The 27,853-nt window shown below is 38.5% G+C and overlaps 1 protein-coding gene across 2 annotated transcripts in view; it reads left to right on the top strand.

Moving 5' to 3' along the window:
• Positions 1-25,982, top strand: part of DHX9 (DExH-box helicase 9) — a 51,389-nt gene extending 25,407 nt beyond the window's left edge. For both annotated transcript variants that reach the window (XM_047839737.1, XM_047839738.1), the window contains 21 exons: positions 1,105-1,241; positions 1,604-1,693; positions 1,791-1,952; positions 2,094-2,171; positions 3,395-3,586; positions 8,006-8,147; positions 8,582-8,664; positions 11,107-11,263; positions 13,227-13,327; positions 14,833-15,046; positions 15,241-15,335; positions 15,627-15,700; positions 16,904-17,056; positions 18,403-18,563; positions 19,420-19,531; positions 20,102-20,263; positions 20,360-20,487; positions 21,417-21,646; positions 22,050-22,165; positions 22,866-23,066; positions 25,496-25,982. In XM_047839737.1, coding sequence (XP_047695693.1) covers positions 1,105-1,241; positions 1,604-1,693; positions 1,791-1,952; positions 2,094-2,171; positions 3,395-3,586; positions 8,006-8,147; positions 8,582-8,664; positions 11,107-11,263; positions 13,227-13,327; positions 14,833-15,046; positions 15,241-15,335; positions 15,627-15,700; positions 16,904-17,056; positions 18,403-18,563; positions 19,420-19,531; positions 20,102-20,263; positions 20,360-20,487; positions 21,417-21,646; positions 22,050-22,165; positions 22,866-23,066; positions 25,496-25,862 — 3,155 coding nt within the window. In that variant the 3' untranslated portion in view covers positions 25,863-25,982. The remainder of the gene's footprint in view (positions 1-1,104; positions 1,242-1,603; positions 1,694-1,790; positions 1,953-2,093; positions 2,172-3,394; positions 3,587-8,005; positions 8,148-8,581; positions 8,665-11,106; positions 11,264-13,226; positions 13,328-14,832; positions 15,047-15,240; positions 15,336-15,626; positions 15,701-16,903; positions 17,057-18,402; positions 18,564-19,419; positions 19,532-20,101; positions 20,264-20,359; positions 20,488-21,416; positions 21,647-22,049; positions 22,166-22,865; positions 23,067-25,495) is intronic.
• Positions 25,983-27,853: the final 1,871 nt, after the last annotated feature.

The raw sequence follows: 27,853 nt of genomic DNA, 5'->3' as shown, positions 1-27,853 counted from the left end.
TGATAGCATTTGAAGCCAAAGGTGGATGTGTAGCATTTCAGAGTCATAGAGTCAAGAAGAGGTGAGAAAGTTACCCAAAATAAACACAAAGAGGTTGCGGTTATTCATAAAGGAAGTAAAAAGACAAAGATCTGATCATGTATTCTCTATTCTAAGACCATAAGTTTAAAGCAGGCAGTGTTATTATACTTGAAAGGAAGGAACTAGTCCTGTGTACCTGGTTTTGTCCCTAATGTTGCTGGGACTCCATTTACTTATAAGTTAGACTTTGAGTGGATGAGATACTAAGGGATGAGGATAAAGGCAGTCTAATTTGTGCCATTTTCTTGAAGAATTTGAGTAGCTGCTGGCTTCATTCTGGTGCCAGGAACAGCAAACTGCAGGCCTCCGGCCAAATATAAGTTCACTACCTGTTTTATAAGCAAAATTTTATTGGAACATAGTAACACTCGTTTGTTTATGTCAGGGGCTAGCAAGCTTTTGTAAAAGGCCAGATCATAAATATTTTAAGCTTTGCGGGTCACATCTATCACCTGTTGTTATTTTTATAACTCTTCTAAAAACAGATAAGCCATTTTTAGTTCTTGGGCTGATAGTTTGTCATACTCTAGTTTAAGTGTTGTCTGTGGATGCTTTCGTGCTTTCAAGGCAGAGTTGAGTGGCTATGACAGACACGATATGGCCTGCCAAGCCTAAACTATTTATTATCTTATTCTTTATAGACTATCAGCGATTCTTGGAATCAGTGACCACTTTCGACCCATTTTTATTCCTTATTCTGTTTTTCAAAAGTTAAACTATGTTTTCTTTCTCTGTTTTAATGCCAGATGATATAGTGAAACTTTGTTGAAATACGTTAACTGCTTTCATAATGATGATTTGTCTGTGTCTTTGTATCAGCCTGTAATCAAGATAATTGATACGCTGTTAATGCAATTGCTGTTGGTTAGCAGTTAGAATGAAAAAGAATTTACAACCTACTCTATTTGGGGGGGGGGGTACTTTTGTACCTAAGCCCCTTAGTTGATGGGGCTTATGATGAGATTTTTCTTTACTCAGATGACTTATCCTATTGTCTTTGGTAATCCTGACCTTAAATTATAGGGATTTTCGCACGCGAACATGGATCAAATAAAAAACTGGCAGCACAGTCCTGTGCCCTGTCACTTGTCAGACAACTCTACCATCTCGGAGTAATTGAAGCTTACTCTGGACTTACAAAGAAGAAAGAAGGAGAGACTGTGAGTCTTTAGACTTAGTAGTACAGAGAGATACTCTTAAGATTCAATTTAGCTTTTGATTTGTATTTGGCTAAAGAAGTTTAATTCATAGTTTTAGGAATCTTACCTCAAGAAATGGAAATGGCCCTTCTAATCCTCTGTCTGGCGTGATGCTGTGTTCAGAGTGGGCAATGAGTAAATAATCATTAAAGTCATTTTTTCATGACAGGGAATTGATCTATTGTTTGTTTTATGAATATTGTAGACCTAGTTAACTATATGCTCTTAACACTGCTATAGTAGTTTTGAGTAGTGCTCATATGTGACATAATTTTTATTCGTATGTATATTACATAATTTTCATGGCTTTCCTTTTTCGGTAGGTGGAGCCTTACAAAGTTAATCTCTCACAAGATTTAGAGCATCAGCTGCAAAACGTCATTCAGGAGCTAAATCTTGAGATCGTGCCCCCAGTAAGCATACAGTTATTTAATACACCTTTGTATTGAACATCTCTAGTCAGACAACTAACTGGTATTGCCTTTTTTTGTTTTTCTTGTTTTTTAATAGCCTGAGGATCCTTTTCTGCCTGTTGTACTTAACCTTGGCAAATTGGCTCACTTTGAGCCATCTCAGCGACAAAACCAAATTGGTGTGGTTCCTTGGTCACCTCCACAATCCAACTGGAATCCTTGGACTAGTAGCAACATTGATGAGGGGCCCCTGGCTTATGTGAGTGCAACATTGTTTTTGAGCTCAGACTCTTACCTAAGCTTTTGAATACATTTCATTAAGATATCCAGATTATAAAAACTTTTCAATTTAAATATAAGTTATGTACTTTTGTTTGATTGTTGCCTTCCCATTTTACAGGCTACTCCAGAACAAATTAGCATGGACCTCAAGAATGAGTTAATGTACCAGCTGGAACAGGATCATGATTTGCAAGCAGTAAGTCATTGAAGTTTTTAGACATATGGTACCCAGAGCTTCAGAACTTTATAGGTAGGGTGAAAAAGACAAAAAAAAAAAACAAAACAGTGGATGATACATTTTGCCCTTCTAGGAATATAGATCAAAGGTATTTATGAAACCAGTAATTGTAGTTACCTCTGAGGATAGTTTTGAATTAAGGGCCTGGGGTTGTTTTTTTTTTTGTTTTTTGTTTTTTAATGTTTGTTTATTTTAGAGAGAGAGACCACGCGTGAGCAGGGGAGGGTCAAGAGAGAGGGGGAGACACAGAAAACCGAAGCGGGCTCCAAGGTCTGAGCTGTCAGCACAGAGCCTGAGAAGCAAGATCATGACAGCCAAAGTCTGACATTTAACTGACTGAGCCACCCAGGTGCCCCAAGAGCCTGGGATTCTAATGTAAATGAAGACATTAGGCTAATACCCCCTCCTTTTTTTTTTTTTTTGGCATTTTTAACTATTTCCTTAGTAAAACAACATTAACACGTTACAAGAAAGGGAATGTGTATTGAATGTTCAGGGAGACAGGAGGAAAATAAGGGTGTGGACAAGGCCACAGATAGATTCTTCAGAAACTTAGTGAAAAGAGATAGTTCTGTTAATGATATAAATATGTATATTGTTTTATGGAAAAAATGTGGTTTTTAAAATTTATTTTGTTTAGAGAGAGTGCACAAGTGGGGAAGAGGGGACAAGGGAGAAAGAGAGAAACTTAAACAGGCTCTGCTCAGCTTGGCGCCTGAAGTGGAGCGCAATACCATGACCTGAGGCCAGAATCAAGAGTCGGACGCTCGGGGTGCCTGGGTGGCGCAGTCGGTTAAGCGTCCGACTTCAGCCAGGTCACGATCTCACGGTCCGTGAGTTCGAGCCCCGCGTCAGGCTCTGGGCTGATGGCTCAGAGCCTGGAGCCTGTTTCTGATTCTGTGTCTCCCTCTCTCTCTGCCCCTCCCCCGTTCATGCTCTGTCTCTCTCTGTCCCAAAAATAAATAAACATTGGGAAAAAAAATTAAAAAAAAAAAAAAAAAAGAGTCGGACGCTCAACCGACTGAGCACCCAGGCGCGCTCTCCCAAAAATGTATTTTGAGTATGGAGCTAGTGGAAAGGAGGGTTTTTATAGAGATGGGAAATTTTTTTAGGATTAAGACAGTTGCTTCTAATGTATATGTTGGTAGAAATTTGACTGATATGTAACTTTTATAAAACAGATCTTACAGGAGAGAGAGTTGCTGCCTGTGAAGAAATTTGAAAGTGAAATCCTGGAAGCAATTAGTCAAAATTCAGTTATCATTATCCGAGGCGCTACTGGATGTGGTAAAACTACACAGGTTCCACAGTTTATTCTAGATGACTTCATCCAGAATGACCGAGCAGCAGAGTGTAATATTGTAGTAACTCAGGTAAGTAGTAAGCCAACTTAGAAGGTATGTGTCTGGTGTTGATCGAGTTTGAGAGTAGGAAAAACGTAGTGGCCAGGCTATTTCTAATTCTTTGATTAACTCCCCTTTGTAGCCACATAAGGTACTGAAATTGGTAGAACATTAGACCCTTTAAAAATTAAAAAAAAAAAAAAATAGGCATTTAAGTCTTGTTCTAATTTCTTACACTGATGGGCTGAACTGAGCCATGTGAGTGATTCTTTTTGTCCTGGCTAGGGGGGAGTCTTTTGGCCTAGAATCAGACAGGACTCAGAGTACTTTCTCCTTAAGTGAGTGATTCTTTTTGTCCTGGCTAGGGGGAGTCTTTTGGCCTAGAATCAGGACTGAGAGTACTTTCTCCTTAAGTTCACGTGCAAATCTTGGTCCTCTCCATCTTACCACCTTAATACTGAGAGCAAGAGTAGGCAAGCTAACAGAACAGGTAATGGTTGACGCTAATGGAATGGTTACTCTCTGCCAGGTTCTGTTTTAAACAGTTGGTATTTTTTTTAACTCCTTTAAAGTTTATTATGACTGTAAGATGTGCCTATTATTTTGTTTAATATTTCTCCTTCAGTAAATTAAGGTACAAAAATATACTAAATAAATTGCTCAAGTTATTAACACAGGATATGGTGGAACTAGGATTCAAAACCAACCGACTTGCCTTCAGGATTCTTCCTTTTAACTACGACATTGTATTACCTTATTAGCAATAGGGAAGAGCTGATTAGCTCTTCCAAATCTTCTCAGGTTAAAGCAGTTCTCATCAGCTCTAACCCAGTACTTCTGGCACTTAGAAGGAGAGCATTGCAATAAACTAGATACCATCTCTCAGGCTGGCTCAGACCTTGACTTAGGGATTCATAACCTGGGACACACAGTTGATATTTGGGAAGGAGTTGTGAACCTTGAAATAGCAAAACATGTTTGTGCCTGTGCGTTTATGTGTATATGTACAAATCATATTTTTAAAAAATTTCTGAAATTGAGGTATATCTTTTAATTGGTTTCTGTGTTTGATATGACAGTTGGGTGTTTTAGCCTAAAAAAGAATCACTGAAGGAATGAATGTTGCATTAAAAATCAATGCTATCTTAGGCTTAAGAGATATGGCAAGTCTGCATTTTTTTCTAGGAAAGGATCCTTAGCTTTCTTCTTTTTCTCAAAATGTTCTTTGATTACCCCTCCCATTCCCAACACTGGCTGTGAATCCTTTGCCTTACAGTGAAAGTTCTAACCCCAAGTACTGTGATCAGTAAAATATCCTTGTTCTTAATGTTTATCTATCTTGTAGGAGGTGTATTGTTAGGAGTCTTAAGCTATCCTCTGCCCACCCTCCTTACTACCACTCTCCACTTTTAATCTCAAAAATAGTCATCTAGGAAGAAATGCAGAATTCAGCAGATGAGCTGAAAACCTGTGTTCTCACTCAGAAAGTGGTTCACATGTCATGAGTAGAATAAAACCGCTTCTTAAGTAAGAAGGTGTGTTCGCACTAGCCATCCAATAAATGTCAAAGCCAAGTTGATCCAGCCAAAAATGGCTTTATGTGTTCTAGACAAAATTGGCTTTTGTGTTACAGTCTTCAACTTCGTATAACTTGCTTACTAGCCTGTGTCTCTTCCCAAATAATTTGTGGACATTTACAATGGGTTGATCTGTAAAATGCACAGGTTTCCATAGATAGACTATAACAAATGTAAGCAGTGAGCTACAGGATGGAAGGGTGTGTCAAATGTTTTACTTCTTTGCATATGAAAACAGCTTTCATTTCTCTATTAGTCCTCTTGTTTTCTTTGATAAAGTGATAGAATCATGAAGTTGAAAGATACTTCAGAGAATTATTTCATCTTCTCTGGATGGAATGTTCATAACAGGTGGTCACATAACTTACGCTTTAAATTTTACATCAGTTGGGAATGTAGCTTGTGTTCTAATTTTGAACAAGTGACTGAACTGTTACATTGAATCTTTTTGTCCTAGTGCTTGTCCCAAAATCAGTCTCTGATGCCTTTTTCCTGTAATGAGTCTTTTTTTTTTTTTTTTAAACATTTATTTATTTTTGAGACAGAGAGAGAGCATGAATTGGGGAGGGTCAGAGAGAGAGGGAGACATAGAATCTGAAACAGGCTCCAGGCTCTGAGCGGTCAGCACAGAGCCCGACCCGGGGCTCGAACTCACGGACCGCGAGATCATGACCTGAGCCGAAGTCAGACGCCTAACCGAGTAAGCCACCCAGGCGCCCCTGTAATAAGTCTTTATAAGCTTAAAAATTTGTATGATGTCCTAATGTTTCCTTTGTTTTAATAAACTTTTATGCACTTTATCATACTCTTAGGAAAAATTCCATCAAATCATTTATGAATAAAATCTTTCTTTCTTCAAGATGTATTTTAAATGGATTTTTTTTTGTTTTAAAGTGAAGACTGTTGAGGAAACTGGAAGCTGAGAGGTCAGAGAAGGATACAAAAATTAAGGGAAGAAGATTACAGGGTCATTTGTCTCTCTGCTGTTTTGATGAATAGTCCTCTTGATACTGGTGTTTTCTGTGCATATTCAAGAAAATGTGCCCCATAGTGCTTCTGAAGATGGTTGTTTTAGCACCTTTTATGTTAATTTATAACCTTCTTCATTCCTGGCTTTCTTGAGTCTCTTAAGATAGAGTTAAGAACTACAATAGGTACTAATTAAGGAATATGCCATCTCCTGTCTGTAGTCATTTTAGAAGGCTGGAAACTACAAAGATGATAGACCTGAAAGTGGCACCAGGGAGATAAAAATCAACCCTCAAGTATCCAGTAACCTATGAATATACCTCCAAAGAGTCAAATATCCTAATAGATTTGAAGTTCTAAAGTCACCTAGTTAGTAGAAATGTTGAAAACTTCAGAAGAGACAAAAATAGAGCAAGAAGATAATAGCAGTGTCCGGAATTTACCTGTTTGTAGAATGCAGCAAACTTCTTGAAAGGTCCCGGAAAACATTGTATTTTGTGCTTATTAGTGGAATATCATTTTCACATTTCCTGATATAAGTATATAGCAGAACTCTTCTCTTGAAGGATAAATACAGAGCTCAGTTCTTCATGTGATGCTTGTTCACAGTTAGTGAGGTGCAGAGTACAGGTCAGTAGTGGTCAGTAAAAACTAGCATAGGTCACCAAATCAAGGTACATAAAGCAGAGTATAAGCTCAGGAAAATTCAACACCATGTGTTCAAGAAGGCATCTTTTAATACCTATGTGGACAGGATAAATATGAACTAGGTGATTGCATACTTACCTATATTGGTTATTAGCCCCATGACCTAAGAGACTCTTAAATTAAGGATAGAAAAATCATAAATCATTTTTTTGTATTCAAAGGATATTGATAATTTTAGTGAAGTCATTGAATTTTTGTTACGGATTCTTTTCTTTTTAAGATTGTTATTCTCTGATTTCTTAAATAGTACTGTCATAACCTGGGATAACATACTGATATTTAAACATGAAACTCAGAAAAAGTTTTCCCAAGCAAGGAACTTGTACTTTATAACCCTACCATCAAGAATTTTTTGACAAAATCAAATTCAAGTCAACTTCGAAGCATTCAGTCTTTATAAATCTGCATGTACCTCCAGGATATCATAATAGCCATAGTATCCACCATGTAAATATTGTGTGCCTACAAGAATATGGAATACTTCAGAAGATTTTGTTTTCAGAAAAATTAAGGTCCAACGCTTAAAACAGCCTATGGCATTCCCCCTGGGTTTAGCATATTTATTGCTGGAAATAGTAATATACACTCCAGTTTTCCTTGCCATGTAAGCCATGAACAGGCGTGATTTCATTCAGTTTTCTATCTCTAGCACTGTCTATGGCTCCTGATACAAATATTCAAAGACTACTTTATGAGTTAATAAAATGATCAAATGAAAGATGGTCATAGTACATATGGCAAAGAAGGAGCGTATTTACCTTCTAAAAGCTATACAGCTCAGTTAAATAATTTTTTAAACATGTGCCCTTGCTTTGATACGAAGTTACAGGAACCAACTCCCACTGTGTGCCTACCCCCTTCCTTGCTGGAAAATTACTCTGAATATCATTAAGCATTTAGCCCAGTGGTGGAGAAATTTTATTTTCTATAAAAACCTGAGGATTCCTTTATATACAGAATGAAAAACGGCATTTTTAAGAGTCTTGCCACAGAATTAAATGGTAATTGTTTTTGTTATGATTTATCATAATAAATTTTGGAGTTTGCTGAAAAGCTCATTACTATTAATTGTGTTGATTGTTGAGCTGGCAGTGATCTGGCAGTGGGACAGATTTACTACACTAACTTAGTCACCCTAATAAGTATAACTTAGTTTTTTTAGCTTTTGAATGACTTTCTTTTTTTCTTATCTCAGCCCAGGAGAATAAGTGCAGTCTCCGTGGCTGAGCGAGTTGCATATGAGAGAGGAGAAGAGCCTGGGAAAAGCTGTGGCTACAGTGTTCGATTTGAGTCCGTCCTTCCCCGCCCTCATGCCAGCATAATGTTTTGTACTGTCGGTCAGTAATGGGTTTTATTTTGGCCTTTCGCTGGGGGGTTATATTGTGTCGTTTATGAAGAAAACTTGGTACGGTGCAGAGTGGCTAGAAATGAGAACTCAGGAGCCAGTCTTAGAATTCCAGTTTAAATAGAACTTCTGGCACTTTTTCCCAAAATGGAGAGCATGAAGTTACCCTCTTGTTGTAGCTTAGGTTAGTAGAGTTGCATCTTTTAATACTCTTTTCGTCAAACAAATATGTTTCAGAGTACACTGTTAACCTTTTTAGTAACTTAAGTATTCAGGTTGCTGTGTCATTCTTAAAATGATGGTGGGGTTATATTAACTAAAGCATAGTAATTGTCTAGAAGTTTGTTTCTTTTCACTTTTTATACTTCCCTACTGTAATCAACATAGAAACTTAACTCCAGGTGTTGCTCTCATTTCCTTTTCCAGGTGTGCTCCTAAGAAAATTAGAAGCAGGCATTCGAGGAATCAGTCATGTAATTGTAGATGAAATACACGAAAGAGACATAAATGTGAGTAACTTGAGAGTTAAAGTACTAATGCTAGGATTCTGAATTTAAAAAATTAAAAAAGTAGAATGTCTTTCCCTTTCCCCACTTTACATCTTCTATCAAAATCAGAAACTTCAGTCGCTACTACAGTAGACAACTGTTTTTAGCACAGGCAGTAAACCTTTTTTTCTTGGTTAAATGCACTGAATTCTGAAAGTAAAGTTCTCTTGTTAAGTGTCATTGCAGTGATTAGTAAGAGCTAGCATAATTCAGCAACTGAACTATTTATGACTGAATCACTGGTAGAATTTTAATAATCAATTTTTCTTTGAACTGGAGGTTTATCTATGGTAAATATTATTTTTAAATTTTATAGAATTAGTAATGTCTTTTTGGATGTGTGCAGCTCTGATCTTTTCCGATGTTAATGATAATCATGCTCTAATTAGGAGGAAACTAGAATTTATTTCACACCCTTCCCTTTTTTGGTCTTTGGCAAAAATTGTATACAATTACTATATAATTGTATGATTTGAAGATTGATACCATAAAGCAACAATTTGTTTTTATGCCACTATTTTCCATATCCAGAGGTGTCATTGAATAGACAATATGTCATTCAAACTGTTAGCAAGCCACTGTTGCTCAAAACATTCATTGGCCTTTTCTTCAGACAGGACTCTTACAGCTGTTGTTGCTAGCCATCTTTATTTTGAGAAAACTTTGACCTTTATGGTTGAGCTAAAATGACTAAGAAAGTTTGGTTTATCAGATAACTTTTAAAATCTGAAATTTAACTTCCCAGTAGGATAAAATTTTTGTGGTTTTTGTCATTTAGAATCTCTTGAAAACTGTAGTTCTTTTTCTAATGAACTTAATCAAAATGAAATGTTTCAAAACTGTCTTCACCAGCATGGGTACAATCCAGTGTTTTTAGTTTATTCCAAATCCTACTGGAAACCTCATGGATCACCATTGCTATTTTCCTAAAAAAGATAAAATAAAAAAAAAGTTTTGGTCAGCTTTCCTTCAAAGACTGTCAGGTCAATAGGAAGGTACCATTCAATGAAAAAATGAAAAAGTACCTTTGCAGAAACTATATTCTCTTTCAGATGAACCTTATCCTAAATTATCCAACTTACAGATGAATTATTCTAAATAATAGAGGAATAGGAAAATTCAGTGCTGCTGGATTAAAAGGTTAATTACCCGAGTCATTTGTATTTTGTATATTAAAAATGAACAGCTAGAAAACAAAAGATAACATTGCTGTAGTCAGAATGTCAAGTACTTAAAGAATAAATCAATCATATAGATGTCCATTCTTCCCAAGTTGATGCGGTTTGAATGCAGTTCTCATCAAATTCTCATCAGTGTTTTTCATAGAATTTAACAGGCTGATTATGAATATTTACAGGGAAAATTTATGGCCCCAAATAGCCAGGATTTCTGAAGAAGAGCAGAAAGGATAGTCTTGGCTTTCCAGATATCAGCACTTAACTTGGAAGTTCTAGTAATTGAGATAGTATAGTCCCTGGGTTGACCATTTGACCACTGAATTATTCAGAGTGTAGAAACAGATGGTGTGTTGAATGCACCTTTGGTAAAAGAGTGATGATGCGTTGGGTCACTGGGAAAGGGGAATAGGTTCTACAGCAAATAGAGCTGGAAACAGATGGTCATCCATAAGGAAATAGGTGCAGTTGGATCCTTGCCTCCTATCTAAATACAAAAATCAGTTTCCAGATAGATTAAGGATAAATGCCAAAGCAATTTAAAAACTCTTTAAGTAAAAAATACAAGTAAACATCTAGATAGCACTAACCAATAGAAATATGTATATGTCTGTAGGGTACCTGCATAGATGAGAGAGGAAAGGTATATGAAAAGGAATAAAAATTCGGGATCGTTTTCTGTAGTTGAGGGAGGCAGAAAGTGATGAGCAAGAGGGCTTTGCAGCCAGAGAAGAGTTTACAGCTATAGGGCTGTAGCTTTTGTGTTATTTGGTAGGTAGATGGGTACGGTACCTTATTAAGTAATAACTATTTTGGCCATTATTTTGTTTGAATGAACCAAATACAACCTTTGTAACATTGTAAAACATTTTAGCTTTGCAGGTGGTTGGATAACTGAGTTTGGGCTCATGGCTTTCCCATTTTCTGTAGCTAAAGTTTGTTTGCCTACAAATAGAAATTTCACTGAAAATTTTGATGAATTCTTTGTGGTCGTTTTTTTTTTTTCCTCTTCTCCTGTCCAAATAGCACTCATTTCTAATCCCCACAGCTATTAGTCTAAAAACTGTTGTTAAAAATTCTACTGAATTTCACAGTGGCCCTCTATGTTACACTTCTGGAAGCTACCAAAGAACCTGAATTTCACTGATGTCTGCATAACAAGAAATCTCTTAGGTGTCTCTCATTAGAAGGAACTTACACGATTGTATTTTCATTTGTGTTTTAATAGACTGACTTCCTTTTGGTAGTGTTGCGTGATGTGGTTCAGGCTTATCCTGAAGTTCGCATTGTTCTCATGTCTGCTACTATTGACACCAGTATGTTCTGTGAATATTTCTTCAATTGCCCCATCATTGAAGTTTATGGAAGGACTTATCCAGTTCAAGGTAAATAGTTTGGAGGTGGGATGGGAAGGTAAACTTCTTTTATGCATTAGTGTTTGGATTTTCTTAATCTTGGAGATTGGAATAATAGTTCTAAAGACATTTAAAATACAGGCCAATGTAGAATATCAAATGAATCATGGCATTCTTGGGCTTTTAGTCAAACTATGGCAAGTGTAATCTGAGGAGCAAGAACAAGTTTCATTCATTTCTTGAGGAGTTGGCAAGTCCAGTAAATTTCCTGGCTCTTCCTTACAGCCGAAGATAGCTTTCAGAATTATATACAGTCAGGTGTAAATCAGTATAGCCTATAGATGTTTATGGGAGATAACAGTATAAGCAGCCAGAGTCAAATTAACAAGAGAATCTTTCTTAGAGCCAGAGCAGGCATATTTTAAAATGACATTAAGGTGTGTGTGTTTCAAGATCAAGTATTTCTGATGGTTAGGACCTCCTTTTTCAGAAGATTTTATTATTACCGTTTTTTAGGACAGCCATCTAATAGCTTGGTTAGAAAAATAAATTCGAGCACAGTCAAATTCAGGGCATGAAAATAAGCTAAAAATTTTGCTATGTGGGTATGAAATGATAAATGGCTATTTAGCATGCTATTTTTTTTTTTTTTTTTTAAATTCCAAAGTAAGAGTAGGCCTAAAATAAAAGCCAGGGCAGTTGTATCTTGTGAGGGTAAGGGCGACAATTCTAAAACTGCTTTACATGTATATTGAGATTGAAAAAACAATTAAGTGGATGGCAGATGGGGGAGTCAGGTTTACTGTTGGAGTTTAGAGGGTACAGGTAAGTAGGAGGGAAGCTTTGAATAAACTGGGTGGTATTGGATTACAGTTAGAGACAATCAGTAAGATGTCATGTTCAGATACAAGTGAATAGATAAATCATTACAGATATGTATGGATACACAGGTGAGTATACATGCATATATTTCCTAGCTCTGTTGACCACAGTGATGGAGACTGAGGGACACAGGAGCCAACCTGAAAGAGCTGGAATAATTTGACCAAAAAGAAAGGAACATAGTACAGAATTATAACCCTAAGGATAAAATAAATGCCCATGAATCTATTTGGTGGTTGAATAAATAAATGGGTAACAAAGGCAGATCTCATATGGAATAATTCCCAAAAAATTATGTACTCTCCTCCTTACCTCGAAAACATGACTTACCTCCCAGTCCCTTGAGTGTATGTGCTTAATGACTTGCTTCCACAGAGTAGAGTGTAGAAAGGGAGAAGCAAAAGTAACTTCACAGTAATTTGGAGTATACTTGTATATTCTTGTATATATACTGTTTGTAGTAACTTGGAGTAACTTAACAAACACTACCTCAGGTGAACAAGTTAAACATCGTCAGTGATGAGTCATGTAGGTTGTGTGTACCCTTGGTATAATGTGATGATTTGCACTTGGGACTCTTAGCATATAGAGGGGAAGTGTTCATAGATTATGAGACATTTCTTGACCCAGCAGAGAACCTCAGGGATGTAATTGGTCAGCAGATACTCCAACTTTGCTGATGTCCCTCTTTAGAGTAATAACCAAAGGGAGACCATTTTATATGTACGTCTTGATAGAGGAAGATGGACTACAGTATATTACTGTATAGACCTCTCTTTCCATATCTAACTGCTGTACCATGGGAGTGTACAACACAGTGCGTGTGCCCTGCAGCCATACCACAAATGTTTGATTATTGTATATAGGGGATACCCTGTCTGGCTTAGTGGGAACATGAATGAGAGACACTTCACCCACCTGCAAGGCCCAAGCCTTAGTCCAAACACTAAGTTTGGAAAAAGAGGTTATTAACACTGGAATTTCTTGCCAATTGTGAAGAATCAGATTGAAGGTATTAAGGTAATTTTGAGTTATGAATTAGAAAATGAGTTTTGAAGACTGTTCCATTCTGAAAGTTGACTGTACTTACCTGACTGGATTGTCCTGGCAGAATATTTTTTGGAAGACTGTATTCAGATGACCCACTTTGTTCCTCCACCAAAGGACAAGAAAAAGAAGGAGAAGGATGATGATGGTTTTGAGGATGATGATGTAAGTGAATCTCATGGAGAATTGTCATGAGGGACAGGTGGTTAATGCAGTGAACGGAATGATTAAAGTAAAAAGTTGCAATGAGTTACCATTAAAGAAAACCTTTTTAAAAGCTATCATGTTTTTTAATTAATTGATGTATTTCACTCTAAAGAATTCCATGTAGTGACAAGCTCTTTTCATACCACAAGTTAAATCATCTCTGGAGAAAGGTCAAAAGGAGGAGGAGGAAATAGTAAGATGTTTAAAGGCCACATGTGGTTAGAAATAACTCCATTTTATAAGAGTTTGCTATTACATTTTCTATGGGCCAGAGTACCTGGGAAGCTGGTAAAGAGGCAGTCTTGTGCCCGACCCCAGCTCTACTAAATCAGAAGTTACATTTTAACAAAGTCTCCATGTGATCTATATATACAATAAAGTTTTCAAAGCAGCAGCTGTCCTCCTAGATTAGAGAGATTGTATGGTGATGACATTATCGGATGGAGAGTATTAAATCAGGGAGTCAGGAGGGATTTCCTAGGAAGAAACAAGAAAGAAAACCGACATTTATTTTGAGAGCTCAATCAGTGGTAATATAAAAATTCATCTTGTATCTGGAAATTTGAACAGAATAATAAACTAAAAGACAGTTTAGCAGCGCAGAATTCGATAATAATCTGGGATATTTTTAATCAGAAGACTTAATATAAATGAACAACAAATTAGTTTATCGGGGGAAAAAAAGACCAGTTGTAACAATTCTGTTTCTCATTACTAAAGGTTTGGTTTATCACTGAATCTCAGGCAGACTTTATAGAAAATTCAGACACTTTTTATTTTTTTATTTTGAGAGAGAGTGGAGGGGCGGTGGAGAGAGAGAATCCCAAGCAGGCTCCATGCTGTCAGGGCAGAGCACCACACAGGGCTTAAACCCCTGAACCATGAGATCATGACCTGAGCTGAAATCAAGAGGCAGATGCTTAATCGACTGAGCCACACAAGTGGCCCAGACACATTATAATAGAAATAGATGATCAAGTGAGCTGCCAGGAGGACATTTATTTAAAAATTAAAGGACTTCATATTTGGTATGAGATGAGCCTGGGAATTCTACAGGGAGATATTGTGTATAAGTAATTATATGGTAATTGATACATAGGATCATAGAACTTAATTAGTAAGGAAAATATTTTTGAGAAGTCAACAGAGTATAGTCCTAAGAGAGATAAATACACTTGGTAGATGGAGCCATTCAAAGTTGCAGAATCGAATTTAAGAGATTGTGCTTGGATTTTGGCATTGCCAATGTATTTCCCATACATAGGTCATGAGAAAAATTTGGTATCTCAACATGTAGCAGGTTCTACATTTTTAGAGCTTAAATTTCTATGTGCAGATCTGATCAATCAGCTAGAATTAATAAGGACATTAGGTGATATTTGAATGTGAAGAACACATCCAAGAGACACCTCATGAGCTGCAGTAATTGAGACCATTCAGAATATGTCTCCTAATTTTTGCAGGCAAATTGCAACCTTATCTGTGGTGATGAGTACGGTCCAGAAACCAGGATGAGCATGGCACAGTTGAATGAAAAGGAAACCCCTTTTGAACTTATCGAGGCTCTACTCAAGTACATTGAGACCCTCAATGTTCCCGGAGCAGTGTTGGTGTTTCTGCCTGGCTGGAATTTGATTTATACTATGCAGAAGCATTTGGAGATGAATCCTCATTTTGGTGGGTGATTCTTTGAATTCTTCGAATTCTCACACAATATTTGACAGTGAACGTTAATATTTTTGCTTGTTCCCTAGCCAGTGTGAAAACAAAACGTAGTATTGTGTCAGTATTTGAATAAAAGTATGCGTTACGTAGAGCAGTTTTAAAATACGCTATTATTTTTAAACTTTAACTTTTCCTTATTCTTATAGGAAGCCATAGGTATCAGATTCTACCTCTGCATTCTCAGATTCCTCGAGAGGAACAGCGCAAAGTATTTGATCCTGTACCAAGTGGAGTGACCAAGGTAAAAAATAAACATTTACACTTACGGGTTGGGAAGTTCCGTAGATTCTAAGCAGATGTTATAAGGCCTTCAAAGAGCTACCCCTAAAAAATTGTAATCCAGCTAAATTGAGGAGGGAAAAAAAGGGTCTTCTCTTGGTGAGTTAAGTTTTTCATAAGTCAGGCTCCAGGTGGATGGTTTTTTTAAGGCTCCTGTAATTCTCTTGTCATTTGTTACATAAACAAATCCGTTCTTTTAAGTGCATAGTAGAATATTTTCTGAAGTATAATTTTTCTTAATATTTCATCACAGGTTATTTTGTCCACAAATATTGCCGAGACTAGCATTACCATAAATGATGTCGTTTATGTCATTGACTCCTGCAAGTAAGTTTCCAAGGCACCTATTTGCGTAGAGTAAATCTGAAGAATGTTCCATGTAGTATCTAGTATCGGAATCAAAAACACCTTTTTTTTTTTTAATTGAAGTTTTGTGTTCTTGTACTGTCAGAATTGCTGTGCACTATACATACTATGATACAGGCTAATTAGTAGTTCTTGGTGTTGATTTGTCATAAGTCTGTTATAGTAGAAAGTGAAAAGCTTAACACTAACTTCTGAGCTTCCCACTGCTCTTGTCTGCTGCTGTTTGCTCATTTCTCATTGGGTGTTTCCGTTGACCACTGCCACACAGTAGCAGGCTGGTTAGTGTATAAAGATGACCAGTATTTATCTCATGATAAGATATCCTACCTTTGAATCATTCACTTAAGAATTAAAAAGCTTCAAAAAAATTTTAAAAACTTCATATTTGGTACATGATGATCCTGAGAAATACACAGGGATGTGTTGTGTACGGATAAGTACGTGAGACACCCAGAGAGAAGAAAACGTCAAAACTTTGTTATATCTGGCCCATGTCTTCTCCACATAGTCCCACAGCTTGTCCCAGCAGTCGAGAAAGATCTGCCAGTGCCCGTTCTAGGGACTGGTGCGGAGCACGCAGCCCTATGGGCCACTTCCAGTCTCTTGGTGCCAGCTGCCTATGTGGATCGTTGAAGGAATCTGAGGTTGCTTAGGGGTTCAGAAAGACCATGCAGGCACCAGTTGGTGAGGTCATCAGAAGTGCCACGTATTCTGGTTCAGCACATAACTTTTAGGTCACAGGTAGCCTGGAAGTTAAACTAAACATTGGAATAGAGTTGGTTTGAATCATTATCATTTATTTACATGTATGTGCTAGATCCTGTTTGTGTTTTTTACAGAGTTCATTAATTCACTTAATGTTTATAAGTAAAGATCCTGTGAGGTCAATAAGAGTATTATAGTCATTTTCAAATGAGGAAAATGAGGCACAAAAAGATGAGTATTAGTAACTTGGCCAAGATGTCAAGCACATGTGGCACATATGTGTTATTTTTCTCTCTTAGAAGTTTGACAGATCAGAAGATGCCATCAGGTTCTTACTGGTGCTTTTCACAGATAGTTGGCATAGTTCACTGGAAAGCATCCACCCCTCAGTGGACATAACAATAGTTATGTGCTGGTCGTGCATAAGGGTCTTAGAATTAACCGCTGTTTCCTATTTAGGCAGAAAGTGAAGCTGTTCACTGCTCACAACAATATGACCAACTATGCTACAGTGTGGGCGTCCAAAACAAACCTTGAGCAGCGGAAAGGACGAGCTGGCCGCGTACGGCCTGGATTCTGCTTTCACCTGTGTAGCCGAGCTCGTTTTGAGAGGTGAGACCAATTCTTTTTTTTTTTTTTTTTTTTTTTTTTTTAATGTTTATTTATTTTTGACACAGAGTATGCTAGCAGGGGAGGGTCAGAGAGAGAGGGGGGGAGACACAGAATCCGAAGCAAGCTCCAGGCTCTGAATTGTCAGCACAGAGCCTGACATGGGGCTCGAACTCACTAACCTTGAGATCGTGACCTGAGACGAAGTCAGATGCTTAACCCGACTGGGCCACCCAGGCGCTCCAAGAGACCAATTCTTGAATAAAGATTAAGGATTTTTTTTTACCCCTTCATTCATCCCCTCCCCCCACCCTGCTATGAACCTAATGAACTCAGAGTACATACCCACCCTGCTATGAACCTAATGAACTCAGAGTACATAAATGCCTCCAGTTATGTATATTGGAGGATAGTTGTCTTTCATAACAAGGTTGTGGCAAGAATAAAATTGTCATTGATGGCATGTTTGATAGTGGTTACCTGATTACTACTAATCTTTTAAAGGGAGGCTGTATGGACATTATTTGGCAAGAGTGGGAGGGGCAGAGGGAGAGGGAGGGAGAGAATTCTAAGCAGGCTCCATACTCAGCATGGAGCCCAACATGAGGCTGGATTTCGTGACTGAGATCTTGACCTGAACTGAAATTAGGAGTTAATAGATGCTTAACCGACTGAGCCAGCCAGGTGCCCATTTGTTTTTGAGTATAGTTGACATCTGATGTTAGGTTAGTTTCAGGTGTACAACACAGCGATTCGGTAGCTCTGTATATTATACTGTGCTCTCCACAAGTGTAGCTACTGTCTGTCCCCATACAACACTGTCACAATACCATCAACTATATTCTCTCTGCTCTACCTCGGACCCTTGTGGCTTATTTATCCCATAACTGGAAGACTGTATCTCCCACTCTCTTTCACCCATTTTGCCTGTTCCTCCCCTTGTACCCTCCTCTGCCCCTCCACTCTGTCGAGCTAGTATTTTAACCATGTTTGTCAGCAGACAGGACCTGAAGAAGTCCTAGGTGTGATAATAACATTAAGGATTCAGGATAATTTTTCATCATTCTTCACTCCTCAGATGAAAATAACATCAAGATATAAGTATAAAGTTACAAGTCACTGCTCAGTTAAGAGGGTCTTGTCCAGAGAGTCTTTTTGTAGTAAATATAAAACATGCTTTGATAACTGTAAAAGCATGAGGGAAGGAGAGCTCTATAAATCTGATGATCTCTCTGCAAAGCATGAGGGAAGGAGAGCTCTATAAATCTGACGATCTCTCTGCAAAGATTTTATTAAACAAACATGTATATACAAGGGAAGATGGTTATTTTATGCTTTTTTTCTCTCAGACTGGAAACCCACATGACACCTGAGATGTTCCGAACACCATTGCATGAAATTGCTTTGAGCATAAAACTTCTGCGTCTGGGAGGAATTGGCCAATTTCTGGCCAAGGCAATTGAACCTCCGCCTTTGGATGCTGTGATCGAAGCAGAGCACACTCTTAGAGGTACCTGCAAATACAGACCTTACCTAATACATGTAAATTATGCCATTTGTCTTGTCCTGCAACTAACATGTAACAAATGAATCAAGATACAGTCAGCAGGGCTGTGATAAGACTTCCAGTGTTGCCATATGTATTTAGTGTGGTCAGTTTTATAAAATGAGCAACATGAAGTAAGAAAGAAGTAACAGGAGTCTTTCTTAACCAATATTTAATGATCAGAACATGAGTTAGTCACAATACAATATTTTATGTAGATCTATTTGTGTTTTATAATCACATCATAAAAGTGGTAAAGTATCGGAGAAAAAATAAGGGCATTGGAGCCAGGGGAATCTGGTTTTGAATTTTGAATCTAGTACTCATCTGTTAATATGAACTTTAGACTTTAGATTTTATCTCTCTAAAAATTCGATAGATGGCATTAGACTTGTTAGGACATGTGTATTTAATGCTGTTACTATCATTTTGACTGCATGTATAGACTAGAATTTTGAATCTAGTACTCATCTGTTAATATGAACTTTAGACTTTAGATTTTATCTCTCTAAAAATTCGATAGATGGCATTAGACTTGTTAGGACATGTGTATTTAATGCTGTTACTATCATTTTGACTGCATGTATAGACTTCACAACCTACAGCAGCCTAATTCTAATAACCTTCTTCTTATCAGGTACTCCCAAATTTGGTTTTGTTCTATTTTTGAGTGAGAATTGCTGGCTGTGGGCATGGTGCTCGCGGTTGGCTTGACAGATACTGAAAACTAACCTTAGCCTGTAAGGAAATGTTTCACCTTTGCCTTGGTTAAAGGGGCATTCATTACTGTGTCTGCTCATAAACAAATCTCTCCCCACAGAGCTTGATGCATTAGATGCCAATGATGAATTGACTCCTCTGGGACGAATCCTGGCTAAGCTCCCCATTGAGCCTCGTTTCGGCAAAATGATGATAATGGGATGTATTTTCTAGTAAGTGCTTTGTCTTATTACTGATACTTAAGTGGCAGAACAATTTCAGAATCTTATTCCCTTCCCCATAAAAAATAGAAGACAAAACTAACTTCTGAAGTATAGAAGTGGCCTACTGTAGATACTGAGGAAAGTATGAAGTGCGGAGAATGAATCGTTTCAGTAGATGGACACCTGGGCCCAACTTGTTGGGGGAAAGAGCTAGTTTCTCAAAAGAGAAGTGCAGTTACTCTCAGGGGCTTAAGTAGTTGTTTTTGAAAGAGAAATAGCATTAGGAAATTTTGAAGATGGAGAGATTTGAAAAGATGGGAGAAGAGAGAATAAGGAAAGAAAAAATATAATACTTGGTCATAATTTATGATTAATATGCATCCATTAATCTCAGAGCTCCTTATTTATTTTTTCCCTTTCTGCTTCTGGAGAGAGCAGCTGTAAAAGTTCTTTGTTAAACCAATTCACTGCAAATAAAGCAGTATCATGGCCAAGAAAGGCTCTGACCCACAGTGACAGTACTGCTCGTGAACTGCTAGAACAAGACTGCGATCTGACTGTATTTCCTGTCTCTTTCAGTGTGGGAGATGCCGTCTGTACCATCTCTGCTGCCACCTGCTTTCCGGAGCCGTTCATTAGTGAAGGAAAGCGACTGGGTTATGTTCATCGAAATTTTGCCGGAAACAGATTTTCTGATCATGTGGCTCTTTTATCAGTATTCCAAGCTTGGGATGATGCTAGGTATGGGTTTGAAAGAGAAGAGTTGTAAGATGTGAGAACCGTCTCCAGCTTCTAATATGATACTGGGCTTTGAGAATGACTCTTTGTCTATTTCAGAATGGGTGGAGAAGAAGCAGAGATACGTTTTTGTGAGCACAAAAGACTCAATATGGCTACATTAAGAATGACTTGGGAAGCTAAAGTTCAGCTCAAAGAGATTCTGATTAATTCTGGATTTCCAGAAGGTAATGACTCACATTCTTGAAACCTCCCTGAAGGATGTTTATGTAGCGTGCACACGTTGACAGTGCAGTATATTTTAGCTTCACTTTAGACCCTGTGCTTTTTCTGTGTTCCTAGCTATTTCTTAGTTATTTGAACCATAGTGATAATCAGTTTTTCACCTTTATTCAGCCTTTTAAAAAAGGAAACGGAAGGTTGTGATGCTCAAATTGTAACACACTACAAAGATGATTAATAGATGTTTTAAAAACTGTACTACTTTTTAGAGACTTTTTAAGTCTCTTTTAAGAAGGGGCATAGCTTTCAGCAGTTTTAGAATGAGCAGTTTGTTGAATTACCTCAATTAGTGGTTTGTGAAGTTGACTGATCAGCCTGCCCACGTGTTCACGTGTAGGTATGAGATTTACCACGTTAAATTTTAAGTGGCTTTAATTGAGGCTTTCGTGTGCTGGCAGGTAAAAGGGCTTGGATGTGTGCTGGAGAAACAAGTAATCCAGCTGTTTATTTCATATGCGAATTGAGCTATTGAACTCCATCTTCTCTAGAAAGAATGGCTATTTAAGAACAGCAGATGGAATATTTTTATTGTCCTGTTGGTCTAGCTCTTATTCAGAGAGTAGATGATTAAACCAATGTATGCGGAGGGGTTTTGTTTTTTTGTCTTTAAGTAATCACTCCAGGCTTATGTTGTGGTCGAGTCTGTATTAGAAAATACAGGTATTTTAGTTTTTTTGCTGTGGAGACTCAGCAGAGTTTCTCCTTGAACTTAATGTGGGTGCAAGAGTTCAGAGAATAGAGGAAGTCAGGCAGGCAGGTTATCGGAAAAAAGACATGGGAAGGAGTCAGTTCACCTAATTCTCTTAACTAGTTTACATGCATTATGGGATCATTACCCAGATATCTGATATTTTTACCCCATTCCTCTTAACAGATTGCTTGCTGACACAAGTGTTCACTAACACCGGACCGGACAATAATTTGGATGTTGTTATCTCTCTCCTGGCTTTCGGGGTGTACCCTAATGTGTGCTATCATAAGGAAAAGAGAAAGATTCTCACCACTGAAGGGCGTAATGCACTTATCCACAAGTCGTCTGTTAATTGTCCTTTCAGTAGCCAAGACATGAAGTACCCATCTCCCTTCTTTGTATTTGGTGAAAAGGTAAGAAAAGATTCGCTTAGAAAAATTAGCATTGAAAATCTGGGTTGTCCTTACTTACTAAAGTGCAGTGGGAACATGAGTTTTCATTTTCTTTAAATTTTTTTTTTTTTTGACGTTTATTTAGTTTTGAGACAGAGAGAGACAGAGCATGAATGGGGGAGGGGCAGAGAGAGAGGGAGACACAGAATCGGAAGCAGGCTTCAGGCTCTGAGCCATCAGCCCAGAGCCCGATGCGGGGCTCAAACTCATGGACCGCGAGATCGTGACCTGAGTTAAAGTCGGACACTTAACCGACTGAGCCACCCAGGTGCCCCGAGTTTACATTTTCAAAGCATAAGTTCATTATCATTATTTGGGAATTACAATGTCCTCTATTTCCTCTTGCCTCTTTTTCCATCTGCAGATTCGAACCCGAGCCATCTCTGCTAAAGGCATGACCTTAGTCACCCCCCTGCAGTTGCTTCTCTTTGCCTCCAAGAAAGTCCAGTCTGATGGGCAGATTGTGCTTGTGGATGACTGGTACGGAGTTTCAGATGTGAACTACAAACTGCATTCTTAAAGTTGTGGTGTAAGGGGATACAGCTGCCAATCTAACTTAATTTGTGAAACATGACCATTTCGTGACACAGGTGCTTTATAACATTGTCTTTTCTTGGAGAGTGGTATACTTTGGCAGTTCATACTCAGTAGTAAGTCTTACATGACCTATACCAATAGAAGCAGATGCATTAGGCATTGGAGCTATATCTGCCCCCATGAATACTATCCTAGGGAATCAGAATCCAATTGGAACTTGGGTACTTCTTTTGTGTACTCTGTATGTTGGTTAGAGACGACTGGTAAGCATGTAGTAATTAGCACTTGACAAAAATGGAGATCTTAGTGACCAGTCAGTAGGCTCAGTCATATTCCTGAAAACTTGTAACACTCCAGCAGTGTGTAATTTCTTCCATTCTTTTATTGAAGCTAAGTGATCTGTGTTGCTAACCTAACAGTATTTTGCTTGAAAAACTTCTTGGTTCTCAATACCTGCCAGTAGCTAGCAGTGAGTTTTAAGAAATTAGTGTAGACGGTTATTATTCTTGATACCTGTAGTTGAAAGTATTGGTACTTAGTAAGAAGTTAAATTTATTCTTCAGTTACCATGTATGAAATAGGGAGGTAGTCGTATTTTGCTATATGTACCCTTGTTGTACTTTGTCGTTTTTCTCTATTTTAGGATCAGATTGCAAATATCTCATGAAGCTGCTGCCTGTATCACTGCTCTCCGGGCAGCCATGGAGGCTCTGGTTGTTGAAGTAACCAAACAACCTAATATCATCAGCCAGTTGGACCCCGTTAATGAGCATATGCTGAACATGATCCGCCAAATCTCTAGGCCCTCAGCTGCTGGTATCAACCTCATGATTGGCAGTACACGGTGAGTACTCCAGTAACTTCTCTTTGAACCAAGCTGAGGACAGGAATCTTTTTTTTTCTCTTTCCTGTCTTAAGCTATTTATTTATTTATTTTGAGAGGGAGAGAACACGAGAAGGGGAGGGACAGAGAGAGAGGGAGAGAATGAATTCCTAGCAGGCTCCAAGCTGCCAGCATGGAGCCTGGTATGGGGCTTGATCTAGAGAATCATGAGATCATTGACCTGAGCTGAAATCAGGAGTCAGACGCTTAACCAGCTGAGCCACCCAGGCGCCCCAGAGGACAGTGATCTTACACTGGCCTAAAATTCCCACAGTTAACTGATAGAGGCCTGGTTATTTAAAATTCTAGACGTACACTCAATATGAAATATAATGCTGGTTAACACACTCAGGAGGATGTTACTAACTTTTGTCTCTGTTAATGATATATTATGTCAGTGCATATTGGGAGTTTGAAGGGGACCTTGAAAGTACATTCAAAGCCCAGGGTGGGTCACATGACAGGAAAGTGACAGAGCCCAGACAGTTCTTTTTGCACAGTACTGTTCTGCTATCTCTAGCGAAAAAATGTTGGTGGGTGTTAAATTGCTGTTTCTTCAAATGAAAAGCCTCAAGGTTTATCTTAGGGAAGTGGAAGAATGTGAATATCTTAGAATGCCTGGGTGGCTCAATCGGTTAAGCTTCTGACTCTTGATTTCGGCTCAGGTCATGATCTCATGGTTCGTTGAGTGCCAGCGCCCCAAGTCACGCTCTGCGCTGACAGCATGGAGCCTGCTTGGGATTCTCTCTTCCCTCCCTCTCTGCCCCTACCCAGTTTGCTCTCTCGCTCTCAAAATAAATAAACTTTTTAAAGAGAAGAGTGTGAGTATCTTGAAGGGTAAAGAGAAGAATGTGAAATATCTTAATTCTTAAATTTTTTTCTTTGGTTCACTTTTTTTTTTTTTTTTTTTTTCAACGTTTATTTATTTTTGGGACAGAGAGAGACAGAGCATGAACGGGGGAGGGGCAGAGAGAGAGGGAGACACAGAATCGGAAACAGGCTCCAGGCTCCGAGCCATCAGCCCAGAGCCCGACGCGGGGCTCCAACTCACGGACCGCGAGATCGTGACCTGGCTGAAGTCGGACGCTTAACCGACTGCGCCACCCAGGCACCCCTTTGGTTCACTTTTTTTCACCTTTTTAATCTTTATTTGCCCACAACTTTTTATATGGAAACATTTGATACCTGCAGAAATGGCAACCCCCGTATGGTATCGTAACCTAAACTCCCTAATCACCAGCATCTTGTGCCACTTGCTTTCATATGTCTGTTTGCACAAACACACCACTTTTTCTTAATCCTTTGTGATGGACTCTCAGCGGTTGTTATTTTACATTGGTATACTTAGTGTATCATTTAAGCACATAGCTGCAATACCATGATCACACTCCAAAAATGTAAGTGTTGTGATAACACTATCTAATATACAGACATACTAAAGTTTTTCTAACTACCCAAAAATATTCCTTAATCTCCCTCTTAAGGCTTACTTACTGCATTTGGTTATAAACTACTGTAATTTTAACATATAGAACTGTTATGTGCTTTATGGATTCTGGGTTACATCTCACTATAACTGATTTACTTCTTAAACCTTATTAATCATAACACATAGTATTCATTGTATTCTTGGCACTGTGCTAAGTGCTTTTCTGATATTTGATCTGTGATGTAGGTAGATCTTGTTCCATTAATATGAATGAGGGAACTGGCACAGAGAAGTTCAGACTGAAGGCCATAGAGCTAGTGAATGGTAGGACTGGATTCAGACTAAGACCATAGCGACTCCTAAAACAGTGCTCTTATTTATTGTGTTAATACTTTGCCCTGCCCAGAGGGTCAAATATATGAAGGATTATTGAGAATAGTCTTCAAAAAGAAAGGTAGATAATAAGTGTCATAGGCAGATACAACTGTAGTGCTCATGGGTGTTTAGAAGAGGAGAGATTACTTTTGGCAGGAGGGATCATGATTAAGGAGGCTTCACATATAATCTGCTCTGTGAAGGACAAAAGTCCTGACCTAGAAAGGATGGGATAAATACAAGACAGAGTTCAAGTTGCATAAATATAACGATGGCCTGAATTACAGTAGGGAGAATTGAAATGGAGAGAAGTGAGTGGATCAGACAGGTTTGCAAGAGAATTGGGAAGAACTGGTGATGGGTTGCAATGGGGGGGGGGGGGGGGGATAGCGCATGGAAGGAGTGAAGACAGACCCCAGCCACATTTCTGACTGGACGGCTGCTGAATTCAGAGTGCTAGTCTCTAAGGAAAGCTGCAGAGGAGGAGGAGTAAGCAGTGTGGGGTATCCTGAACTGGGGTTTTTGGTGAGACATCTTGATTTATGCAGTTTTTCATTACCCCTCATTTTCTTTGTACTTTTCCTAGGTATGGAGATGGTCCACGTCCTCCCAAGATGGCTCGATATGATAATGGAAGTGGATATAGATGGGGAACTTCTGGTTATGGTGGTGGAGGCTATGGCAGCGGAGGCTACGGAGGTGGCGGAGGCTATGGTGGTAGTGGAGGCTTCGGTGGCAGTGGCTATGGTGGTGGTCCCAACTCCTTTCGGGCAGGCTTTGGCGGAGGCTATAGAGGAGGTGCCCGAGGTGGCTTTAGAGGTGTCTCAGGAGGCGACTACAGAGGGGCTAGTGGAGGAGGCTTCAGAGGATCTGGGGGATTCCAGCAAGGGGGTATGAGAGGGGGCTTTGGGGGAGGTTACTTTGGACAAGGAAGAGGAGGTGGTGGCTATTAAAGCTTGGTTATGTCAGTTCCTATGCATAGACAGTAAAAAAAAAAAAAAAAAAATTTGCATGCTACCTATTTCCCCCAAGTTGTTTATTTGATGCCAGTAAGTAAACCCATTTTCCATCCATTTTGTGGTTCATTGTAGTTTAAGGAAACCAAGCGTATAGCTACATTAGTGGTTTTGTTTATATTATGTAAAATATGATGACCTATTATAAAAGTACCACAGTTTGTATTTTTTCTTTAAGGAGTAAAGATTTGCCCTTAAAATTAACTTGATATTTTCTTGGCTTTAGTTTACTACAATAGAAAATAAAGTATTATACCAAATACTGGCCATGTAGTTCGTTGTTGACCTTACATGGTAGAGTAATTTTACAATGCCAGTTACATCTATTAGTTAGTTTTAAGCTTCACAGGAAAAATTGTACTTTCAGTTTTCCAAAGTATACCAAGTGATATTATTGCTTGTAGTAGTTAAAATAAATAGCCTTGAAATGGAATTGTTATTCTTACAGCAAATCCTGGCCAGTACACAATTTCACATGGACCTCTGCACTTGAATAAAACTTTTGACCTACGGCTGAATATTTTTACTTTTTCCCAAGCTTTGTCTTTGAAAAGTCTAAGACCAAGGTCAGCATTCTCTTTTCTAGTTAGTTTGTAGTGTAAAAATTAATTTTAATTAGAATTAAAAATTAACCTACAAAACTCTTTAATGATTATAAATCAAAGAATGAACCTTCACCAGTGCATCAAGTTTCAGTAGAGATGTTTATACATTTATAACACTATATGGTTTTCAATAAATTTTCATGTTTCTGACTTGAGAAATAGCACAGTACAGGAGAGATTACAAAGGCTTTGGACTGAGTAGAATTGGGTTCATCTTAAAGCTGCAGATCTCAAGATTGTATCTCCAACTACGATTTCCTTTCTGAGCATCAGATCCTATTAACAACTGCTGCTTAGATATCCACAGAAATCAAGAACTCAGCACTTTCCAGACTGAAGAGAACCACCTAATTCACCCGGTGCCCTATCCTATACTGTGTTCCCCTGTTCATCTGTGGTTTTTGGTGTGTGTGTGTGTGTGTGTGTGTGTTGTTGTTTTTTTGTTTTTGTTTTTGTTTTTAATCACAGGAGTTTTAGCAGCTTCTGGCCAAAGCCTTAAACACTTTCTGGTTGTGCTTTCGTAAACCAGCTGCCTGTTCTCTTCAGGCTTGTGTTCACTTGGAAGTGCAGTGATGCTGCAGCCAGCGTAAACATTCCCATACAAATCTCATACCACCACCACCCACTCCTGGCTTAAACCATTGATTCCCTAGAGCGTTCAGAGTAGAAACTGCTCTCCCTTCTCCCCTCTCCTCCTCCAGCCTCAGTCCTACTCCCCAGCCATACTGAACTTCTAGCCTCATCAGTGCACCATGCTTTCTCTTGCCGTTTGCACCTGTTATGAAAACTCCCACAGAACATATACATTCAGTAATACCTCACTCACCTGGTACTCATTTCACCAACAGCTTTAACTACAAATGAGAAATCAAAAGATGACCAGAATGGCCAAGAGAGATGACAATTACATTCTCTAGAACTTGAAAGAACCAATTAGGCATAATCTTTTAGTCTTTTGCTAAGAACCTAAGGAAATGCCTAGGCAGATTTCTAGAGCTCTTCTCTTTGTGGCTCCCTGCTGCCTGTGTTTGCTCCACCAATTACAGCTATCCTCCCTAAAACAGCCTCTGTCTCTTGAGCTCCGTGAAACTGCTTGTGCTGTGCTTGGTTCTTTCTTCCTCTGCCGTGATCTACCAGTTACATGTATGGAGATAACAGCTTTGTGGGTTTTTTTAAATAGGTCATTTGGTTTTCTAGTTGTTTGCATGGGAGTGGGGAGGAAAATCAGCCATCAGACTGTCCATAGCTATAAGTGGAAGTCAACTTAAGTTGATTTTAATTGTCAAAAGAATCCATTATAACCTCCAGAAACCATTCCTTTTT

Source organism: Prionailurus viverrinus, chromosome F1, assembly GCF_022837055.1.
Source record: "Prionailurus viverrinus isolate Anna chromosome F1, UM_Priviv_1.0, whole genome shotgun sequence".
Classification (NCBI taxonomy): domain Eukaryota; kingdom Metazoa; phylum Chordata; class Mammalia; order Carnivora; family Felidae; genus Prionailurus; species Prionailurus viverrinus.
Note: the sequence above shows the minus strand (reverse complement) of the source record. Positions and strands in the feature narration are given on the sequence as shown.